This window comes from Scardinius erythrophthalmus (genome assembly GCF_964197995.2).
Source record: "Scardinius erythrophthalmus genome assembly, chromosome: 24".
Lineage (NCBI taxonomy): Eukaryota > Metazoa > Chordata > Actinopteri > Cypriniformes > Leuciscidae > Scardinius > Scardinius erythrophthalmus.
Window position 1 is genome coordinate 13,541,272 of NC_138244.1, and position 21,936 is coordinate 13,563,207.

Genomic DNA, 21,936 nt, shown 5'->3' on the forward strand with positions numbered 1-21,936 from the left:
ATGAAAGGAAGTTTAATTTATTTGGGTTATAAACCTGATTGAAAATCTATGGGAAATCATTGGCTACAAAGTTATGGCTAAGAAAGCCACTAGTTACCGAACTGTGGAAGAGACTAGAAGAGTGGACCAAGATCACACTAGAGCAGTGTGAGAATTTAGTGATGTCCTGCAGCCGCAGATGTGCTCAGGTCATTCAGAGCAAGGGCCTGTACACTTCCTAATAAATTGTGACTGCTGTAAGCCTCAAATTTGAGTTGTAATGTTTTCTTTTGTGCTGCAATGGTTATTGTTCTCTAATTTTGATTTTGAAGTACCTTGGTTATTTTGTAAAACATGCCAGTAGAACAATGGTATACCCACAGCTAATATTCCTTCAAATTTCAAGTAACGAAGATTAACAATATTTCTGAAAATAATCAAGTGTTTCTAATTGTTCTCTAATTTTGATCTCTACTGTATGTATATATTACTATTACTAGAAACATTACTATTTCTGTGTTTTTGAAGTCTCTTATGCTCATCAAGCCTGCATTTGTTTGATCAATAAGAATAATAATGTTATATATATATATATATATATATATATATATATATATATATATATATATATATATATATATATATATATATATACATACATACATCAATTGATATTATAAGATATTTTACAGCTGAACATAACTAGAAAACATTACTTTCACTTGAAATGTTCATTACTTTTTTTACAACTTTTTTGTGATCAATTTTTATTTTTATTTTAAAATAAATGTTGTTATATGCAAAGCAATTCTGGCATTTTAAAACTAATTTCCAGGACTGGAAATCACAGCTTACTCCACAATTGATTATTAGCCTAACTCCATTTTAATTTTAGAAGGCATTGTTGAAACAATTTTTGCATATTTTTCATGAACAATCATAAACGGATTTTTCATTAAAATGTGTTTTTAGAGATATTCAATTCTTATTTAGAAAAAAAAAAATAATGAAACCACAATCTTGCACAGCAGAGATCCAATCCATTCACACAGCAACAGGTGTGCGTTTGCATCTGCGCGAAGCCTCCATCACTTTGCACCACTTGTGCGCATGGGGGGGGGGGGGGGGGGGGGTTGCGTAGTCGCGAGCTCGTGCGTCGTGCGCGAGCTCAATAAGCACCGCACTAGGTGCGCGCGCGTGCCGTGCCAGTCGCCATTTTACTTGAAAAACCCAAATCGAACCGAGGGAGAAAGCGACCTTTTATCAGTCAAGATCAGAACGAAGAAATACGACGAAAATGATCATCCGCTCGTAATTTTTCCAGGATCGAGGTAACGCGTCCTCTCGCTGCGATCGGGGTTTCGTTAAAATCTTACAAATAGCTGAATATATGAATTGCTCATCATATGTTGTCTGCTCGGCTAATTTAACGTTAGCATTTAGCTTACCTTGCTGGTGGTTTTAACGGCCAAAAAGTCTTAAAATCCCAACCGGCTCTGCGCGCACTGGTACGAGCACAGTTAACGGTCGTTAGTAGTTCGGTGGATGTGACCATTAATGTGCATTTTTGAAAACATTATGAATATAAGTAAAGCTCTTGTGGTGCGCGCTATAGCTAACTACATGGTCACTGGAGTGATTTCAGACACCGAGTTTGTTGCCTTGCTCTGTTTCTCCAACCATATAAATGTGTTGAGTGAGGCCCGGGCGACAGCAGTGTAGCTTTATGCAAACCTGCTTATGTTCACTTGCACTGATTTACATGCTCTTACATGTATACCAAATTGTTTTTACGCAACTATCAGTGCATTTAATACGACTTTATACATGAGTTAGATGTTTGTTTGCCATATTTTAGCAATATTCATGTTAGAACTGTATGGTATGGAAGTGTTTGCCAGTGTTTTACTTGTAGTGCTACTGGCAATCATAACTCTTGTCTGTTGTACATTTCTAACATTAATGCCCAAAGCAAACAAGCAGACTGGTCCTGTCAGCTAACTTAAGTGATCTCGATGAGCATGTCGGGAACAGGCTAGTGCTCGTCACCGTTCGAAACAATGAGGTTTTAGGCTGTTAGCTTAGCCTAGCTGTTAGCCAGCTCTGGATTAGCACGACTGCTGTTGGATCTGACAGAACTGGCCGTTAAAAAGCTATTGGGAGTTAATTTCAGGATAATACAGTTGAGTAGGGGATAAAACTTTATCCGAAGAGGCGTTTCGTGTCATAAATAGGTAGATATTGATAAATAAGCAACTTGGATGAAAGATGAGTTAGCACTAGGAATGCTAACGGTGTTGTCCACAGACAAGTTGGGAGTGTTTGATCGTTTGAAGTCAAATTGTTGTTGGGAGTTGTTTCGTGAAAACGACAAGTTACCCATTTGTAATACAGGTTAATCTCTTTGTAAATTATTGAACGTTTTCGCCAGTCATGTGGTGTTTTACGTGACTAGTGTTTGTAACTGAAACTATAATGTAGTATTGCTTAATTATTACCCTTAATAATCATTTGTCTTTTTCTGTATTTTATTTCGATTGTTTACACTCAGTATTTCAAGAAGGTGCTTTAGCAGTTAACGTAAATGAGTTTAGAAAACATGTTGTTGTGGAAATCAGTCTTGCTTGTTTTATGTTTCAAAACGTTACATTTCATGCATCTATTTTCTCATAAATGTACTTGCAAGCCCTTGGCGGCTTTAATGTAGCAGGAACCGAACGTTCTAGAGGTTTATTTACTCTGTTTGTGCGACCCTTCAACTTTAGTCGAGGCCTGTGAGTCTGAGTGTGTTTGACTTCCGGTTTTGCAGCTGTACCGTTCAGTTTCTCTCCGCGCGTTAAAAATAAAACAGAAAGTGACAGAAAATTTGGAACTGGAGTTTTGAAACCTTTTTAAATTTAAAGTGGTGCAATTTACTTATACACTGTAAGGTTTTAATGAATTGAGCGTTAGAATCTTAGTGTGTTGAAAGTTTTTAAAGGGACAGTCCCCTTCAAAATGAAAATTCTGTTATTTGCTCACCCTTGTGTCGTTACACACCTGCATAGCGGCATCCTAATTTGTATACTTATGGAGTCTATTATATAACATTGTGTAATATAAGTAGCGTTCAAACTGAAAAATCTAAAAAATAAAAATATTTTTTTATTTAGCTCGTGAGATACCTCGATGGTGCACTTAATTAAAGGGTTAGTTCACCCAAAAATGACAATTCTGTCATTAATTACTCTCTCATGTTGTTCCAAACCCGTAGGAATTTCTTGGAACACAAATTAAGATCTTTTTGTTGAAATCTGAGAAATTTATGTCCCTCTATAGGGACAGAATGCAGTCCCTCGCAACTGACAATTCGACACTTAGAAAAAATTCATAAAGACGTCGTAAACCTTATCCATATGAATTGAACGAATTTAGTCAATTTTCTGAAGACACCCTCGCTTTGTGATTAACAGATTGAATGTCGTCTTTTATTCACACAAACATTGATCCGCTAACATAAACAGACGAACCTGATAAACGTGTAAACGAACCTGCTTGACGCGTGAGAAAAAAACTCTTGCGGAAGCTCAAACGTGCTGTGTAACGCATAAGAATGAACCTCATTGGTTCTTGCTGAAGCTCAAACGTGCTGCGTAACATGCAAATGAACCTCGTTGGTTCTTGCTGAAGCTCAAACGTGCTGTAACACACGAGAATGAACCTCATTGCTTCTCATGCTTCAAGCGAACATGCTTGAGCTTCCGTTTACCACAACTGATGTGCGAGTAGATGAATATTTGTGAATAAAAGCCTAAATTCAATCTGTTCATCATATAAATCGACCGAGTCTCTTCAGAAAATTTTAGAAAAAAAACACTTAATTCAAATGGATTAGTTTTAAGATCTCTCTATGAACTTTTTGAAGCGTCAAAGTGCTATTTGTGTAGTGGTCTATGGAGGGACAGAAAGCTCTCAGATTTCATCAAAAAGATCTTCATTTGTATTCGGAAGGTGAACGAACATCTTACGGGTTTGGAACGACATGAGGATGAGTAATTAATGAAAGAATTTTCATTTTTGGGTGTACTATCCCTTTAACCGGGGGAAAAAATGAAGCATGGAATGTTGGCCACTTCATGCTGTCAACTGTTGCTGCTTTCCTTGTGTAGTGGAGGGACAATCAGACTCTGATGTCGAATGACAAAATAACCTTATAAGACTAATACATTAGACAAGGGGTCGGCAACATTAAAGCACTCACTGCGCTCTCCTAGCTAATTAGGTGCTAAGACAGATGTATCGGTATATAAAAATGCTAAAAAGTTTGCCAACATTGGCGCGCAGAGGGATAATAGCTAAAGAGGTGTATGTACTGGTATTTGATTTAAATAAAAGCTCTCAAACTTGCATACACATGTACATTTTGTTCTCACAGCCTGTTTTATTAAGTTAGGTGCTATAAATACTATTAAAGCGTGAGATTTTATCCTGTGCTAGCGGACTAATCCCTCTGTGTGCCTTGAGGTTCACCGATCGCTGCATTAGACCGTGTAATGCATTGTATGTGTAGTACGCCATTTGAGTTCCACAGAAATAATTAAGTCCGGTCCCAAAATAAGAGATTTTGATGAATGTTGACTCATAATATATGGACCAAAAACAAGACATTTCTCAAAATATCATCTTTTGCATTCATACAGGTTTGGAACAAGTAAATGACTATTTGTTTTTGGGTGAACTGTCTCTTTAATGTGTTATGGACATATTGTTGAATGTTTTATATGATAACTGAAGATCTACTCGTTTTAATTTACCCTTTCTTTTTGTATCTCATTATGTTTGTCCAGATGTTACACTAAGAAGTGCACTGAAGGACATTACTTGGAATCAGCATCCACCCAGAGACTCTGCTTGTTGGAAACTAGACACTTTTCACACCTTTTGGGGGGGGGGGGACCGACAGAAGTAACCTATCACTGAAGTGACTAAAGGGGAATAATGGTGATTTTGCGCCGGGCTCGGCCGCCTGCTTCCGCCCCAACCAGCAATGAATCTTGACTCGCTCTCGCTGGCTTTGTCTCAAATCAGCTACCTGGTGGACAATTTAACTAAGAAAAACTACAGAGCCAGCCAGCAAGAAATACAACATGTGAGTGCATTAGTGTTTTGGTGTCATAAATACATTTATGCTATGTTCAGACTGCAGACAAATTGGATTTTTTCCTCAAATCAGATCTACAGGCAGACTGTCCGCACTATTATTTGCAAGTGATCAAATAAGATTTGTCCAAACAAAACCAGCACTGCTGCATGGGTTGCTTTGGTAAAGATGTACCCACGTATGTGATGAGGCTTTCAAAAAGGATGCAGTAAAAATGGTGCCTCATCTCGCTCTCCAAATAGGCACCCTATCGAGTTCGGACAGGAAAATGGCAAAATCTTGGGACATACCATTTAAACATCGTATGAATAGCAGCGTTGCCGTCACCAGTTTTGATGTTTTGTGTTGTCAAGTGTGATGCAAAAAATTAGTTTTTTGCTTGCAGTCTGAACATTGCCGTAGTTATCAGTTTTTAACCTGGAATATTAAGTGAACATTGTTAGTTCCATCAGTGAACTAAAGTTATTTACAATTTGATGCATCACTTTTTCTCAGATTGTGAATCGTCACGGCCCTGAGGCAGACCGGCATTTGTTACGCTGTCTCTTTTCCCATGTGGATTTCAGTGGCGATGGTAAAAGCAGTGGCAAAGATTTCCACCAGGTAATATATGTAGCTTCTGCTTTGAAAATAGAGACTGTTTATCAAAAATAAAAGCATATTAGTTTCAATATTTGTTTAATGTTATCTCCCATCTCTTATTTGCTTCAGACACAGTTTCTGATCCAGGAGTGTGTCTCTCTTATTACAAAACCAAATTTTATTTCAACGCTTTGCTACGCCATTGACAATCCCCTGCACTATCAAAAGGTTTGTTCATCTACCTTTCAAATTTAACCTTTTATATTCAATGCCAGTCTTGTGATTAAGTGCTTGTTTATAATACATTTTGTTCATTGGTTGCTTGTCTGCTTGTTTGTAGAGTTTGAAACCGTCACCTCATTTATTTACTCAGCTGAGTAAAGTTCTCAAGCTAAGCAAGGTTCAAGAGGTAGGCAAAAAGCTTTCCAATATATTTCAAAAAGTAAAAAATAGTAGTTTTCATCAAATTAATGTGAGAACTAAATCGGTCTCTTTCACCAGGTGATTTTTGGCCTTGCTCTGCTGAACTCCAGCAACGCAGACCTTCGAGGGTTTGGTAAGTGTTCACTTCCTGAAGTATTTGTTTCAGTTTCGCTTCTGGGGCATTAGATGTGAAAGTTTTCGGCGCAACAAACCCTGGTTGCTTTCTTTCACAGCTGCTCAGTTTGTGAAGCAGAAGCTTCCTGACCTTCTCCGCTCGTACGTGGACGCGGACCTCGGAGGGAATCAGGAAGGTGGCTTCCAGGACATTGCCATAGAGGTTCTGCATCTGCTCCTCTCCCATCTTCTGTTCGGGCAGAAGGGCACGAGCGGAGTCGGACAAGAGCAGATTGACGCGTTCCTCAAAACACTGTGCAGAGGTTAGTAGAAAAACCTACTACAAGATGGCTTCTTACATGTTAGATTTTGCTAGTTCTCCAGATTGAAATCAGTTCTCATGCTGTGCTCTAGAGTCATTTAGTCCTGTGTTTTTGTTTGTGTCCCAGATTTCCCGCAGGAGCGCTGTCCTGTGGTGCTCGCACCACTGCTGTACCCTGACAAACGGGACATTCTCATGGACAGGATCCTGCCAGACTCTGGAGACTTAAACAAGACCATGATGGAGAGTTCCCTTGCTGACTTCATGCAAGAAGTTGGCTATGGCTTTTGTGCAAGGTATTAACAAACACCTGAAAATTAAATTAGTCATTTGCACATTCCCATGTTGTTCCAAACCTGTAAAAAAAACTAATTTTTGAAGGATTTTGGCATGTTTTTGCCATAAATGTGGTTAGTGTTTAGAAAAAGTTTTGCGCTCCATTGGGGAAAATGTAAATTGATAGAACTTTTAATTGGAAAACACCTAAAATGTGCTGTTGACATTTAAAGGGATTCACATGTATTGATTGATTGTTTCCACAGTCTTGAAGAGTGCAGGAACATAATCCTGCAGTATGGGGTGCGAGAGGTGACAGCCAGTCAGGTGGCCAGAGTGCTGGGCATGATGGCCCGCACTCACTCCGGGCTGTCAGACGGCATTGGCCTACAGGTACGTTCTCTGTCTGGGTGTGTTTTTGGTTCTGCTGGAATTCTATTGTACCAAAGCTTGATTTAAACCGAGATTAGGGAGTGTGAGCAGGTTTGAGTAACTGGTTTGTGTATCTGTAGTCCATTTCCAATCCAGTGGGCGGAGGGATCTGGAGTGATGGGAAGGACAAGAGTGATGGCTCTCAGGCCCACACCTGGAATGTTGAAGTTCTGATTGATGTGGTCAAAGAAGTGGTAAGGTTCTCGTTATTTTAGATGGGACTGCAGCTGCACAGTCTGTGGGGAAAATCTAATTGTTTTTATCCCTGATGAAAATTGTGATTGCAAGTAAAAATGTTACCATTAAAAAAAGCTCCATGTTTGCGGTGCTTGTATGTAGGGCAACATAATTTGGCAAAAAATGTATTGTATATCAATATGATATTGGCAGAAAACCACTTAACTTAAGCTAGTTTAATAAGCGCTTGTTCTTGTCCTAAATGCATGTTATAAGCGACAAAAAAAATCAGAGCATAGCATTGCAGTGCATACATTTAAATCAGTCTGTTTGCGATTGGATAATTGCACTAAGCCATATGATGATTTTATTTAATCATGCAGCTCTCATTTTTAAATGCTTTACAAGGTCAAATGTTAGTTATTATGCAGTTAAATTTCCCCATATTTTTAGCTGTATTTGACTGTGCTTGTTCTCCCCAGAACCCCAATCTGAATTTCAAAGAGGTGACCTATGAGCTTGATCACCCAGGCTTTCTGATCCGGGACAGTAAGGGGCTTCAGATAGTGGTATATGGGGTCCAGAGGGGTCTGGGAATGGAGGTGTTCCCAGTGGATCTCATCTACAGACCATGGAAGCATGCAGAAGGACAGGTAAAGTTTTTAATTGATGCCAAATCATATTAAATTAGTCGTCCAGAACTTTGCAATGGAAATGAAGTAGCATATTGAATCCCTGCTGTTCTGTTCTCCAGTTATCGTTCATTCAGCACTCCCTGATGAGTCCTGAAGTGTTCTGCTTTGCTGACTACCCCTGTCATACGGTTGCTATTGACATCCTGAAGGCCCCACCTGAGGATGACAACAGAGAGATAGCTACATGGTTAGTGTTGAGCAATTTAAACAATCTTTGTTTAGTCCAAGTTTGGTCCATCTTTGTTTAATATCTTCTTTCATTTTGGTCAACAGGAAGAGCTTGGACCTTGTGGAGAGCCTCTTGCGCCTATCTGAAGTTGGGCATTATGAGCAGGTGAAGCAGCTCTTTAGCTTTCCCATCAAGCACTGCCCAGACATGCTGGTGCTAGCGCTGCTACAGATCAGCACCTCCTGGCACACCCTGCGTCATGAGCTCATCTCCACCCTCATGCCCATCTTCCTGGGCAACCACCCCAACTCCGCCATCATCTTGCACTATGCCTGGCATGGACAGGTGGGTGGATTTGACATCTGTTTGAACGGCACAAAGTTTCATTATAGTGTCACCGTGTACTAATGTGCCTGGGTTATGTTTCCAGGGCCAGTCCCCCTCAATCCGCCAGCTGATCATGCACTCTATGGCCGAGTGGTACATGAGAGGAGAGCAATACGACCAGGCCAAGCTATCTCGCATCCTGGATGTGGCTCAGGACTTGAAGGTACCAATCTTCTCAACTCCTGCACGACATAGAGAATAGGTTTGCAAAACTGGTTCTGAAATATTTTTTTTAATTATGTTTCTGTACATTGCAGTCTCTATCGATGCTGCTGAATGGTACTCCATTTGCCTTTGTAATTGACCTTGCTGCACTTGCCTCTCGCCGTGAATACCTCAAACTTGACAAATGGCTCACTGACAAAATACGAGAGCATGGGGTAAGTAAACATTCAAATTTACACTACTGTTCAAAAGTTTAGGGTCTGTAAGTATTTATGGTCAAACTTTAGTTTGTCCAATTCTTGCTATTAACTAACTATTAACTATGATTTTTGCCTCAAATTCCTAATTACTGCTGCTTATTAATAGTTAGTAAGGTAGATGTTAAGTTCAGGTAGTGGGTAGGAATAAGGGATGTAGAATGTGGTCATGCAGAATAAGGCATTAATATGGGCTTTATAGTTACTTATAAACAGCCAATATCCTAGTAATATGCATGCTAAGTAGTAGCTAGTTAATAGTGAGAATTGGACCCTAAACTAATGTGTTACTGTATTTACGCTGACCATAGCTGCATTTATTTGATCAAAAATACAGTAAAAGCTGTAATTGAGATTTTTGCCATTTAAAATAACAAATAAAATAACTGCTATTTTAATATATTTAACTTATTATATAAAATGTAATTTATTCCTGTGATGGCAAAGCAGAATTTTCAGCAGCTATTACTTCAGTCTTTAGTGTCTCATGTTCTTTTAGTTTTGTTTTCAAGAAATATTTTATTTTTATCACTGTTGAAATTTTTTTCGGTTTTGATGATATATCGGTAGCGTTAGTTGATTGGTGGAACTATCGTTATCGACAAATCCACACCAATAGTTTTTTGGGGTTGCTAGAGCGGCTGAGAAGAGTTTGCTGTACGAGAGCACTGAGAAGAGACTGCTGTCATTATACAGAGTGAGAGTGGCCTTTAGAGGCCAAATAACAAACGATCACTGGCTGAGTTGTTTATGTTAACGTGAGGCTACGCGCAGCACAGAGAACACGCTGCATGGAGAGCGCTGAAACTTCAGATGCACATTTAAGACTTCGACAGTAAAACAGTTTGAATACAGAACACTGAACTACATATTGCCATATCTTTATAAAGTTGCTGCATTAGCAGAGAAAGAACAGCAGTATGTTTGCCATCGAGGCTGAGAGGTCTAACATTAGTACTGGCTACCTCAAGCGATTAAAGCAATGACAAAAACGAACACAAACGTGACACAAATGTTTTGTTGCAATTGCTACCATCTATTTCCATTAGTTTATATCCATCTGGTCACTTATGTATTCATTAGCTGGCGAAGTTGCATATTTAAAGCTAGTGACGTGATTGCTTTCTCAACATTGATATGTTCATGCAGCCGACAGAAACAAACAAATCAGAAACGCATTCGATTTTAAGTTCTTTTTTTAATCACTACAATACATAAGTTATTTTGATTAGATAGTCAAGTGTTTTAAAATAGAAATAAAATAAAGTGAGAGACTGTACATGTAATACTGGTCTACATTTGTTATTTTAATGCTCTGGCCCTTGCAGATATTTAAATATGGCCATCTTTAAGCATGACTCTTATATGAAATGGTAAAACTTAACAAGATTCCATTTTTAGCATTAACTAAAGTTAATAAAGTTTGTAGAAGTATTATTCATTGTTAGTTTAATTTCAACATTTAGTAATACATTTTAAATTAAGGTAATAATAGATAAAATAAAAAAACTCAATGTACTATGAACTAACATAAATGATCAAGGTACAATTGTACTCAAAATGAATACATGCAGTAAAAACGTATATTGCATATAGTTCATGAAAGCTAGCTTATATATGTTAACAAATGGGACTTGCAAAGTGTTACCTAGAAATTTACGAGAAGTATATTAAATTCATATTTATACATTTCTTTAATTTAGCACATTTCAGTTCAGCACTTTTACTTTTGTTTGATTTTAATCCAGTATCCATTAAAAAAAATATCGGTTGAATAATCGGTTATTCGCGATTATGTACGTACGGTCAAACCTAAATATCAGGATCGGTAAAATCCACTATCGGTCGACCTCTAGTCTAAACAATTGATTTCTTTCCAAAAACTAAAAATCTTACTGACCCCAAAACTTTTGACCGGCAATGTATTTGAAGTCACTAAAGACTGACGTGTTTTGTCTTCGTCCATTAGGAGCCGTTCATCCAGGCGTGCGTCACGTTCCTGAAAAGACGATGTCCCTCTATCATGGGTGGTTTGACCCCAGAGAAAGACCAGCCGAAGAGTGCTCAACTTCCTCCTGAAACACTGGCTACAATGCTTGCATGTCTGCAGTCTTGTGCAGGGTCCGTATAGAGCCTTTACATGTTACTAAGCATTTCAAGAAATGGTTGGGTTGCAGTTAAACACTTAGTTTTGTTGCTGGCTTCTTTGAGCAGGAGTGTGTCTCAAGAGCTGTCCGAGACAATCTTGACCATGGTGGCCAACTGTAGCAATGTGATGAACAAGGCCCGACAGCCGCCACCAGGAGTCCTGCCAAAGGGACGAGCTCCCAGCACCAGCAGCTTAGATGCTATCTCACCTGTTCAAGTAACTGTGACCTTACTTACTGAAGATTGCTATAAGTGTCAAGATTCCCTGAACTGATTTTTGATGATGTACTCAAATCTGTCCTGTTGTATTCCAGATGGACCCTCTCGCTGCAATGGGCTCTTTGAGTCTAGGTGTCTCGTCCACCTCTCATACCCCGAGCATGCAAGGATTCCCCAGCCTGCAGGGCTCTGCCTTCAGTAACCCCCAGTCCCCAGCCAAAGCCTTCTCAACCCTACCAAACCCAAACCCCAGCACAGCTTTCCCAGGAATTAACCCCCTCTCTTCGCAGCTGCAAGGTACATAAGACTCGTGTGAATTTATAAACTCTGAAAATAAATAAATTTTGATAAACAGTAGTTCAGCCTCAAGTTTGGACCAATTACAAATAAATTAGATTTTCAACCAATTTCTTGAACTGCTTCTCAAGGTCCTCTGAGCTCAAGCTTGACTGGGATTGGCTCAGGTTTGGGCATGCCTGCTGTCAGCAGCGACCCCTTCGGCACCAGGAAGATGAGCACACCGGGGCTAAACCCTCCCACATTTCAGCAGAGTAAGATGAAGGCCTGTAAGTGGTGGTGTGGCTGAGAGAGTGCCAGGTGCCTCAAGCTGTATTTCCTCTCAAAACTGGCCCTCAGTTTCTCAAAGTCCTTTTGACATCCATTTCAAAGTGTCTTTAATCTGTGTAATTTTCATCCCTGGGCCCAAAAAAGTAATTACAATCTAAGAGGAAATACAGGTCAGTCTACATTACAGCAAGATGTTTTTGGCAACTAGTTTGGATCTGTGTGAAAATATCATCCGTTTTCTTCCATTAGACCTATGAAGGAAAACAAGCTGTTTGCCAGAAACTTCTGTTTTGTTTTCTCTGAATTTGTACTTTTGTAGTTCTTTTAACATGTGATGTTTAAATGCATAAAGTGTGGTAACTGGTTTTTCTATGTTGTAGCTGACCTTTCTCAGGTGTGGCCCGAGGCAAACCAGCACTTTAGTAAGGAGATTGACGACGAGGCAAACAGCTATTTCCAGCGCATCTACAACCATCCGCCACACCCCACAATGTCTGTGGATGAGGTGAGATTGAATTGGAACTGAATGAGAGGAATGACACACTTGTTCATTCCTAATACCTCAACACTAATTTCCCAGGTGCAGTCTTCACATTCATAGTTATTCTTTTAATGTAGGTGCTGGAAATGCTGCAGCGATTTAAGGACTCGAACATCAAGCGGGAACGGGAAGTTTTTAACTGCATGCTGAGGAATCTGTTTGAGGAGTACAGATTCTTCCCTCAGTATCCAGACAAAGAGCTGCACATCACCGCATGCCTCTTCGGGGGAATCATTGAGAAGGGCCTGGTCACATACATGGCGCTGGGCTTGGCCTTACGATACGTCCTGGAAGCCTTACGCAAACCTTTCGGATCTAAGATGTATTACTTTGGGATTGCTGCACTAGATAGATTTAAAAATAGGTACTGTCACTAGTTCATGCTTTTCCAGCCAACATACCATAAATATCTCATTTTGACTTACTATACTGAGTTGTGCATTTGTTTTAAATCTGAGCCACTCTCTTCCTCAGACTGAAGGACTATCCCCAGTACTGTCAGCACTTGGCGTCAATAGCCCATTTCCTGCAGTTCCCGCACCATTTACAAGAGGTAACCTAGTTCAGTTTTATTTTGGTAGATGCCTATAGCATCTTTCCATAATTTCTCACTCTGCACTAGTCGGTTAAACTTCCAGCTGAATAAGTCTCCAATGCATGTTGTCCATTTTCTCTGTGTAGTATATAGAATATGGCCAGCAATCCAGAGACCCTCCTGTGAAGATGCAGGGCTCCATCACCACCCCAGGCAGCCTGGCTCTAGCCCAGGCTCAAGCTCAGTCTCAGACCCCTAAAGCCCCCCTACCTGTCCAAGCCAGCACCTTAGTGACCACAGCCACCACGACCACCACTGCTGCCAAAACCACCACCATCACAAGACCTACAGCTCTTGGACCGAAGAAGGATGTGCCAGTAAGTGAACACAGATCAATGGTAAATATAAGAAAATTACATTTATGGAACAGTGACTAAGACTAAGACACTCATCTGTTATTTGATGTTTTAATTTCTTCCCCAGCCTTCAATCAACACCACAAACATTGACACCTTGTTGGTGGCCACAGACCAGACAGAAAGGATCGTTGAACCCCCAGAGAACGTTCAAGAGAAGATTGCGTTCATCTTCAACAACTTGTCCCAATCAAACATGACCCAAAAGGTTTGTTTTTACAATTGATTTCATTGGCATGCTACATTTTATATCAAGACGTTTGTGTTTTTAAATCCTAAACCATCTCTTGCTGTTTGTTTGAAGGTGGAGGAACTGAAAGAGACTGTGAAAGAAGAATTCATGCCCTGGGTGTCTCAGTACCTGGTCATGAAGCGCGTCAGCATTGAGCCCAACTTCCACAGCCTGTATTCTAACTTTCTGGACACACTGAAAAACCCAGAGTTTGTTAAGATGGTTCTCAATGAGACTTACAGAAACATCAAGGTAAACTTTTTTTAAAAAAAGCAAGTTCAAGGACATACAAAAGGGGTATAGCTATGTTAAGGTGACTTCATGTTGTCCTTTTTTGTTTCTCAGGTCCTTCTTACCTCTGATAAGGCAGCTGCTAACTTCTCAGATCGATCCCTGCTGAAGAATTTGGGTCACTGGCTTGGAATGATCACCCTTGCTAAAAACAAACCCATCCTATACACAGTGGGTTCATTATCAATCACCTGTGATTGAAACATTTATAGATGTTTAAAAATGAATCAAATTAGTTTATACCTGCAGTGTGACTGCATTTGTTTTGCTCTCTTCTATAGGATCTGGAGCTAAAGTCTCTCTTGCTGGAGGCTTATGTGAAAGGTCAGCAGGAGTTACTGTATGTTGTTCCCTTTGTGGCCAAAGTCTTGGAATCAAGTCTGCGGAGTGTGGTAATCATGCAATTTTCTCTACCAATCTTGCTGTCAGGTGTTGTGTGGGCCAGTTTTGCAAATACCTGGACGACATAACCTTAATCTGTGCACTGTTTTGTAGATCTTCAGACCGCAGAACCCTTGGACCATGGGCATCATGAATGTACTGGCTGAGCTCCACCAAGAACATGACTTAAAAGTCAGTCACTTCTCATTGACGCTAAGCATATGGTGCCATAAGCATCTAGTGTAGTTTTCACTGAATCCCACAATTCGTTTGTTACAGCTTAACCTCAAGTTTGAGATCGAGGTGCTCTGCAAGAATCTGTCTCTGGACATCAGTGAGCTGAAGCCAGGAAACCTGCTGAGAGACAAAGAGAAGCTGAAGAATTTGGAAGAGCAGCTCTCTGCACCAAAGAAAGAGACCAAGCCTCCTGAAGAAATGCTGCCTATAGTTACTACAGGTATAACACTAAAACAGGCACATTTAAAGTTTTATACTCTTTCTATAATTTTATATTTCCATGTCTAACCATAAGTAGACTCAGTTTCATTTACAGTTGCTCCCTCGACTCCGGCCACCACCACAACCTGTACGGCCACTGGGCCACCCACGCCACAGTTCAGCTACCATGACATCAATGTGTATGCCCTGGCTGGCCTTGCCCCGCACATCACCATCAATGTTAACGTAAGTCTCACTTATATAAAGTCAATTTATAAACTTTATTTTTGAATGCTTTTAAATTGTACTCTACCTTTTCTTCACTGTTTTTTATAGATCCCACTGCTGCAGGCCCACCCTCAGCTGAAGCAGTGCGTGAGACCAGCAATTGAGCGTGCCGTACAGGAGCTTGTGCACCCAGTGGTGGACCGATCAATCAAGATCGCCATGACCACCTGCGAGCAGATAGTCCGGAAGGACTTTGCGCTAGACTCCGAGGAGTCTCACATGCGCGTGGCTGCCCACCACATGATGCGCAACTTGACCGCCGGCATGGCCATGATCACCTGCAGAGAGCCGCTGCTCATGAGCATTGCTACCAACTTGAAGAACAGCTTTGCAGCAGCTCTTAGGGTACGGAATAACTTTCTCTCATTCAAAATTTACACCCTTCCTAGCTCAAAATCAAGACTTCTAGTCACTTTAAGAATTTTGACTGGATGAACATACATTTCAGGCTCCCACACCCCAGCAGAGAGAAATGATGGAAGAGGCAGCTGCTCGCATCGCACAGGACAACTGTGAGCTTGCGTGTTGCTTTATCCAAAAGACAGCAGTGGAGAAAGCTGGACCTGAGATGGACAAGAGACTGGCAACTGTAAGTCCCTGCTCTGTCCTAATTGTTGCAACAGTTGCTTTTCACGTCTAGTGTAATCTGATTAATTTCTGTATCTTGCAGGAATTTGAGCTGAGGAAGCACGCTCGCCAAGAAGGCCGCCGCTACTGTGACCCCATGGTACTCACCTATCAGGCTGAGCGTATGCCAGAGCAGATCAGACTGAAGGTGAGCGCTCTTTGCAAAGGTCATTGAGTGTATGTACTGCTCTCTGACTGTTAGATTCTAACTGGCTGCTCCTCTCCAGGTCGGTGGAGTGGATCCTAAACAGCTGGCTGTTTATGAGGAGTTCGCCCGAAACGTTCCTGGCTTCCTACCCAGTAACGACCTGTCGCAGCCCACGGGTTTCCTTGCTCAACCAATGAAGGTACAGCCCCTGTCGTTCTTGAAGAGATTTTGTATGGTTGTCACATTGGGTGAGTAACTCACAGGTTCTTTTTCTACATTGCAGCAACAGGCATGGCCTACTGATGATGTGGCTCACATCTACGATAAGTGCATCTCGGACCTTGAGCAGCACCTGCATGCTATTCCACCTGCGCTGGCCATGAACCCACAAACCCAGGCCATACGCAGCCTCCTGGAGGCAGTTGTCATGGCTAGGAACTCCCGTGATGGCATTGCTGCCCTGGGACTTTTGCAAAAGGTTAGATAAACTCTGGGGGAAAACTTGGGGAATAAGCCTATATGGCAGTGTTATCCAATCCTGCTCCTGGAAGGCCACTTATCTGCAGAGTTTAGCTCCAGTCCTAATTAAACACATGAAATATCTGAAAGGTCTTCAGGATCACCAGAAACTTCCAGGCAAATTTTTTTAAGCTAAACTCTGCTGGACCATTGGTCCTCTAGGAGCAGGATTGGACACCCCTGCAATATGGTCTCAGCTTAAATCTAACTTCTCTTTTGCTTGCTTGCTCTCAGGCTGTGGAGGGTCTGCTGGATGCCACCAGTGGTGCTGATACTGATCTGTTGCTAAGCTACAGGGAGTGCCACCTGCTGGTGCTGAAAGCCCTACAGGACGGTCGTGCCTATGGTCCACAGTGGTGCAACAAACAAATCACCAGGCCAGTACCACAACTGTGATGTAAACTTGTTTGTCTCAGGCATAGATGGGTCTTAAAGGTCCTAACCCTTTCTTCTATGCCCCCCTGCAGATGCCTGATTGAGTGCAGAGATGAATACAAGTACAACGTTGAGGCCGTAGAGCTCCTCATCAGAAACCACCTGGTCAACATGCAGCAGTACGACTTGCACCTGGCTCAGGTGAGGATAGTGTCTCTCGGACTTCAAAGGAAACCGTTGTAAATGAGCCGATTCTTACTCTTCTGTGTTTTCAGTCCATGGAGAACGGGCTGAACTACATGGCTGTGGCGTTCGCCATGCAGCTAGTGAAGCTACTTCTGGTTGACGAACGCAGCGGGAGCCACATCACTGAAGCAGATCTCTTCCACACCATTGAGACGCTGATGAGGACCAGTGCCCACTCCAGAGCCAACGCTCCTGAAGGGTAAGATACCACTTATGCCACTGGTTGAAGTGAATGTTAATTTTTTTTCTGAACATTTTAAGTAATCTGGACAACTTCTGTGTAACCACTAGTTTGCCCCAGCTGATGGATGTTGTCCGCTCCAACTACGAGGCCATGATCGATCGTCACCATGGTGGGCCAAACTTCATGATGCACTCTGGGATTTCTCAAGCCTCTGAGTATGATGACCCACCAGGTCTTAGAGAGAAGGCAGAGTACCTGCTGAGAGAATGGGTCAACCTGTACCACTCAGCAGCTGCAGGAAGGGACAGCACTAAGGCCTTCTCTGCGTTTGTTGGACAGGTTAGCCAGGTTAAAGAGCACTCAAAAAGGCTAGAATTGGCCTGCATTACTTCATTGTCACACCTGCATTGTTCTTTCACAGATGCACCAGCAGGGCATCCTGAAGACCGACGACCTCATCACTCGCTTCTTCCGGCTGTGCACAGAGATGTGTGTGGAGATCAGTTACCGTGCTCAAGCCGAACAGCAGCACCCGACCACCAGCCCTGCCATCATCAGGGCCAAGTGCTACCATAACTTGGATGCTTTTGTTCGGCTCATTGCCCTTCTGGTCAAACACTCCGGAGAGGCCACCAACACGGTCACCAAAATCAACCTGCTCAACAAGGTTGGAATGCTTACAGTGGTTTGTGGCTCAATGTTTACTTTTATTTTTTGAGGTCTTGATTAATGCTGCATTTCTTGTCTTGGTGCAGGTTCTGGGCATTGTGGTGGGTGTGTTGATCCAAGATCACGATGTGAGGCAGACAGAGTTCCAACAGCTTCCATACCACAGAATCTTCATTATGCTCCTGCTGGAGCTTAATGCACCAGAGCATGTTCTGGAGACCATCAACTTCCAGACCCTCACTGCCTTCTGGTAAGCACACGGTTTTAGACTTGGGACCTGGTTAAATTTATCATTGTTCGGCCAATTTTCATGGGCAAATTCCAGTCATTTCAATAGGAATCCATGAGGTTGGGAATTTGATGTAGGTAAAAGATTTTTCCCAATATGCTTGGTTTGAAAGTGACTTCTTTGTGAGCTTGGCTTCATACATCTCTACACTATTGATAATAGATAATGGTTAATGAAATCTTGCTAATGTGAACACACCTTTATGGTTCTGATCAGTCTGAGTATTAAAGGACCATCGTCTCTTTCAGCAACACCTTTCACATCCTGAGGCCGACTAAAGCACCTGGTTTTGTGTATGCTTGGCTGGAGCTCATCTCTCACCGCATCTTCATTGCCAGGATGCTTGCGCACACACCACAACAAAAGGTCTGTATTTCCTGTATGATATACATCAGGGGTTTTCAATCCTGCTCCAGGAGGACCACTTTCCTGCAAAGTTTAAACTAAGTTTAAATAAAACACACCTGAAATGGCTAATCAAGAGCTTTCAGGATTACTCCGAACTTAAATGCAGTTGTGTTGGAGCTAAACTTAGCAGGAAAGCAGCCTTTCAGGGGAAGGATTGGGCACCTCTGACGTCCCTCCACATCCCATATTCGTGCCAGTCAATCGCTGACTACCCTCTGTGCCTTAAACGTCTCTTTCCTCTCATGCAGGGTTGGCCAATGTATGCTCAGCTGCTGATAGATTTGTTCAAGTATCTTGCACCCTTCCTAAGGAATGTTGAACTCAACAAACCTATGCAAATTCTCTACAAGGTATTAATACAGTCTTTCCTCCAAAAGCCTGTCTGGTGGTTCACTGGGTCAGTTTGTGACCTTGCATTGTTTTTCCTCTGTATTCTTCAAGGGAACACTTCGTGTGCTGCTTGTCCTGCTACACGACTTCCCAGAATTCCTGTGCGACTACCATTATGGCTTTTGCGACGTCATCCCGCCCAATTGCATCCAGCTGAGGAACCTGATCCTGAGTGCCTTCCCCCGCAACATGAGGCTTCCAGACCCCTTCACCCCTAATCTGAAGGTAGAGAATTGCACATCACATTTGACATCATATGTAATGCTTTGTGGTTTAGTATGTAATCTTAAAGTATACTTGTGGTTATATTGTGGCGTGTGTAATAATCGGTGTCTCCCCACCAGGTGGATATGCTGAGTGAAATCAATATCGCTCCCCGCATCCTCACTAACTTCACCGGTGTGATGCCGTCCCAGTTTAAGAAGGATCTTGACTCTTACCTCAAGACCCGTTCTCCTGTCACCTTCCTCTCTGAGCTGCGCAGCAACCTGCAGGTAGAGGGTGCCACTCTGAATCACAAAACCGTTCACAACAGACTCGTAAGTTAATCTTTTGTGGCGTTATTAGGCTCTTGACAGTAAAACATTAGTTCGCTGAGTCTAAACACAAACTTGACTTCATAACCCTCAGCTGTTTATTTTTAATGAATAATTGCATACAAATGCACTGTACCTCCAGGTGTCCAATGAGCCTGGAAACCGCTACAACATCCAGCTGATCAATGCTCTCGTGCTGTACGTTGGAACCCAGGCCATTGCCCACATCCACAACAAGGGTAGCACTCCTTCCATGAGCACCATCACGCACTCGGCACACATGGACATCTTTCAGAACCTCGCAGTCGATCTAGACACCGAAGGTGAGATGCAAAAAAAGTTGTTTTTTTTGTTCCCTCTCTCTAGTTTTAGTTTACATTGTGACTTATTTTCCTCCTCCCAGGGCGCTATCTATTCCTGAATGCGATAGCCAATCAGCTGCGTTATCCAAACAGCCATACACACTACTTTAGTTGTACCATGCTGTATCTGTTTGCCGAGGCCAATGCTGAAGCCATTCAAGAGCAGATCACCAGGTATGACATTTAATGATTTATTTTAAAAAAATATATAGTTTAAACATTATTTATATAATTTTTATTTGTAAGAACGAATGCAATTATTTGTACGGAGACAATACTTTAAACGGATTGCTTTAGAAGGAATTTAGTTACAATCATCAAAGGGGTCATGAATTGCTCAATTTAATTTTCCTTAAAGTTTTGACATCACTGCCTCTTTAGCCCCGCCCACCGATTCGCTCATTTCGTTTTTGTTCCATTTTAATGTATTAGTAAATAAATGCTTTAAAATAATTTTTCATTGTTAGTTGATAAACTGTTAACAAATGGAACCCTTTGTGTAAAGTGTTACCAGGAATTCTTAGAAATGACAATAAAATGTAATAAATGAAGTTAACTGAAGTGCTTGTCGTGCAGGGTCCTGCTGGAGAGGTTGATTGTGAACAGGCCGCACCCATGGGGTTTGCTCATCACCTTCATAGAGCTGATCAAGAACCCTGCCTTTAAGTTCTGGAGCCATGATTTTGTGCACTGCGCCCCAGAGATCGAGAAGTAAGGTGGCCAACATGACACGATCCATTCATTCAGCATTGTTACAACAGAAGATCTGCAACGTTTCCTCTCTCTCTCTCTCTGCAGGTTGTTCCAGTCGGTGGCTCAGTGCTGCATGGGGCAGAAGCAGGCCCAGCAGGTGATGGAGGGAACAGGTGCCAGTTAGGCTGCAGGAACTGCTCCTGTGCCCAGAGAGAGCTCTTCCTCTCCCCAACCCTTCATTTGCCCCTCCAACACACCCTGCACATCTGATCCACACACAGCCGGCACTGGATTACCGCTTTCCTTCCACCTGGCGGCATCTGACCTGAGGAGTTTCTTTTTTGGTTATTTTTTTCCTCCCTCAACAATTAAAAATGTTCAATGTAAATATTAAAAAGGGACATTTAAGAGCAGATTTTGAGTATTTCTTTGTCAAAGGTGAGGCACACGCTTGAGCACATTTCACTCCTTGCTGTTTGGCTCCCCCAAACTCTCCATAAATTATTTTTTTGCCTTCAAGACGGATTGACTTTTGTTTGGAAGCTTGGTAGTGGCTAAGGAAGCTGTCTTGTTTAATTTCTTTTATTTTTTGAGGTTTGGTTTTTAAGGGGAGAGCTATCAGTGTGGTGAGCTGATGGGATCGGACCGATGTCCTGGACTGCAGGGTGGGGGGGGGTCACTAGTTTTGCACCTGTGAGGAAACAAATCTTGGGTTGGAGGTTCTCCCTGGCACTTGTACAATTGTGGAAATATTCAGAAATTTGTTGGTAAATTGGATCTTTGTTGTTTGTACAAAGATTCAACTTGCAGAACAAAAAAGGACCAATACAGCTCATTTTGTAAGGATTTCGAATGTTTTGTAAATGTATTGGTCCGCGTGTTGTATTTTGTAGTAATTTGTAGTTGCCTTTAGTTCCGCTACTTATTTCCTGTATGTATGCATTCTGTAGTTACTGCATTAAACACTTGAACTGCACCTTTGTTTGCCTGCCATTTTGATTGCATTGGGTTTGTCTAAAGTTGTTCACACTATCATTTGTGACAACTAAATTTTTTTTTTCTGATTTCATTCTAAATTTAATGCAGTATGTAATGTTGTCTGGAGTTTAATGCATTTTTTCAAAGTCAAAACTGCATTCAAGTCCTTTTGGGAAGTTCATAAATCATAATTGGGATGTGCGTACAAGTGATTTTGATTGGAGTAACTGAATTTTGCTGGACTGGATTCTTAGTGGAAAGGAAGGGTTTAAATTGGGTGTATAATTGATTGAATTTAGAATTACCTTGACAAACTAATGAACTTCAAATGGAAAAAT

General features: G+C 41.6%; 1 protein-coding gene across 5 annotated transcripts; it reads left to right on the forward strand.

Moving 5' to 3' along the window:
* The first annotated feature begins 4,871 nt into the window (after positions 1–4,871).
* On the forward strand, positions 4,872–21,720 carry cnot1 (CCR4-NOT transcription complex, subunit 1). 5 transcript variants are annotated; one of them, XM_081356389.1, is made up of 48 exons: positions 4,872–5,107; positions 5,615–5,722; positions 5,831–5,929; positions 6,042–6,110; positions 6,203–6,257; positions 6,358–6,561; positions 6,688–6,856; positions 7,103–7,229; positions 7,349–7,462; positions 7,928–8,098; positions 8,200–8,327; positions 8,414–8,654; positions 8,740–8,859; positions 8,954–9,076; positions 11,088–11,239; positions 11,333–11,483; positions 11,581–11,782; positions 11,914–12,036; positions 12,433–12,557; positions 12,671–12,957; positions 13,068–13,146; positions 13,275–13,526; positions 13,612–13,752; positions 13,849–14,028; positions 14,122–14,238; positions 14,349–14,459; positions 14,563–14,640; positions 14,728–14,905; positions 14,984–15,132; positions 15,223–15,519; positions 15,623–15,763; positions 15,845–15,949; positions 16,029–16,148; positions 16,233–16,427; positions 16,703–16,845; positions 16,936–17,044; positions 17,119–17,288; positions 17,381–17,612; positions 17,695–17,940; positions 18,029–18,192; positions 18,480–18,597; positions 18,888–18,989; positions 19,081–19,254; positions 19,374–19,568; positions 19,708–19,888; positions 19,969–20,101; positions 20,504–20,638; positions 20,726–21,720. In XM_081356389.1, the coding sequence occupies exons 1-48, from the start codon at positions 5,006–5,008 to the stop codon at positions 20,802–20,804; spliced, it is 7,194 nt and encodes a 2,397-aa protein (XP_081212515.1). In that variant the 5' UTR covers positions 4,872–5,005; the 3' UTR covers positions 20,805–21,720. The 5 variants fall into 5 exon arrangements, with proteins under 5 accessions (XP_081212515.1, XP_081212517.1, XP_081212516.1 ...); XM_081356391.1 differs by having other exon boundaries at positions 19,374–19,523; XM_081356390.1 differs by having other exon boundaries at positions 13,275–13,505.
* Positions 21,721–21,936: the final 216 nt, after the last annotated feature.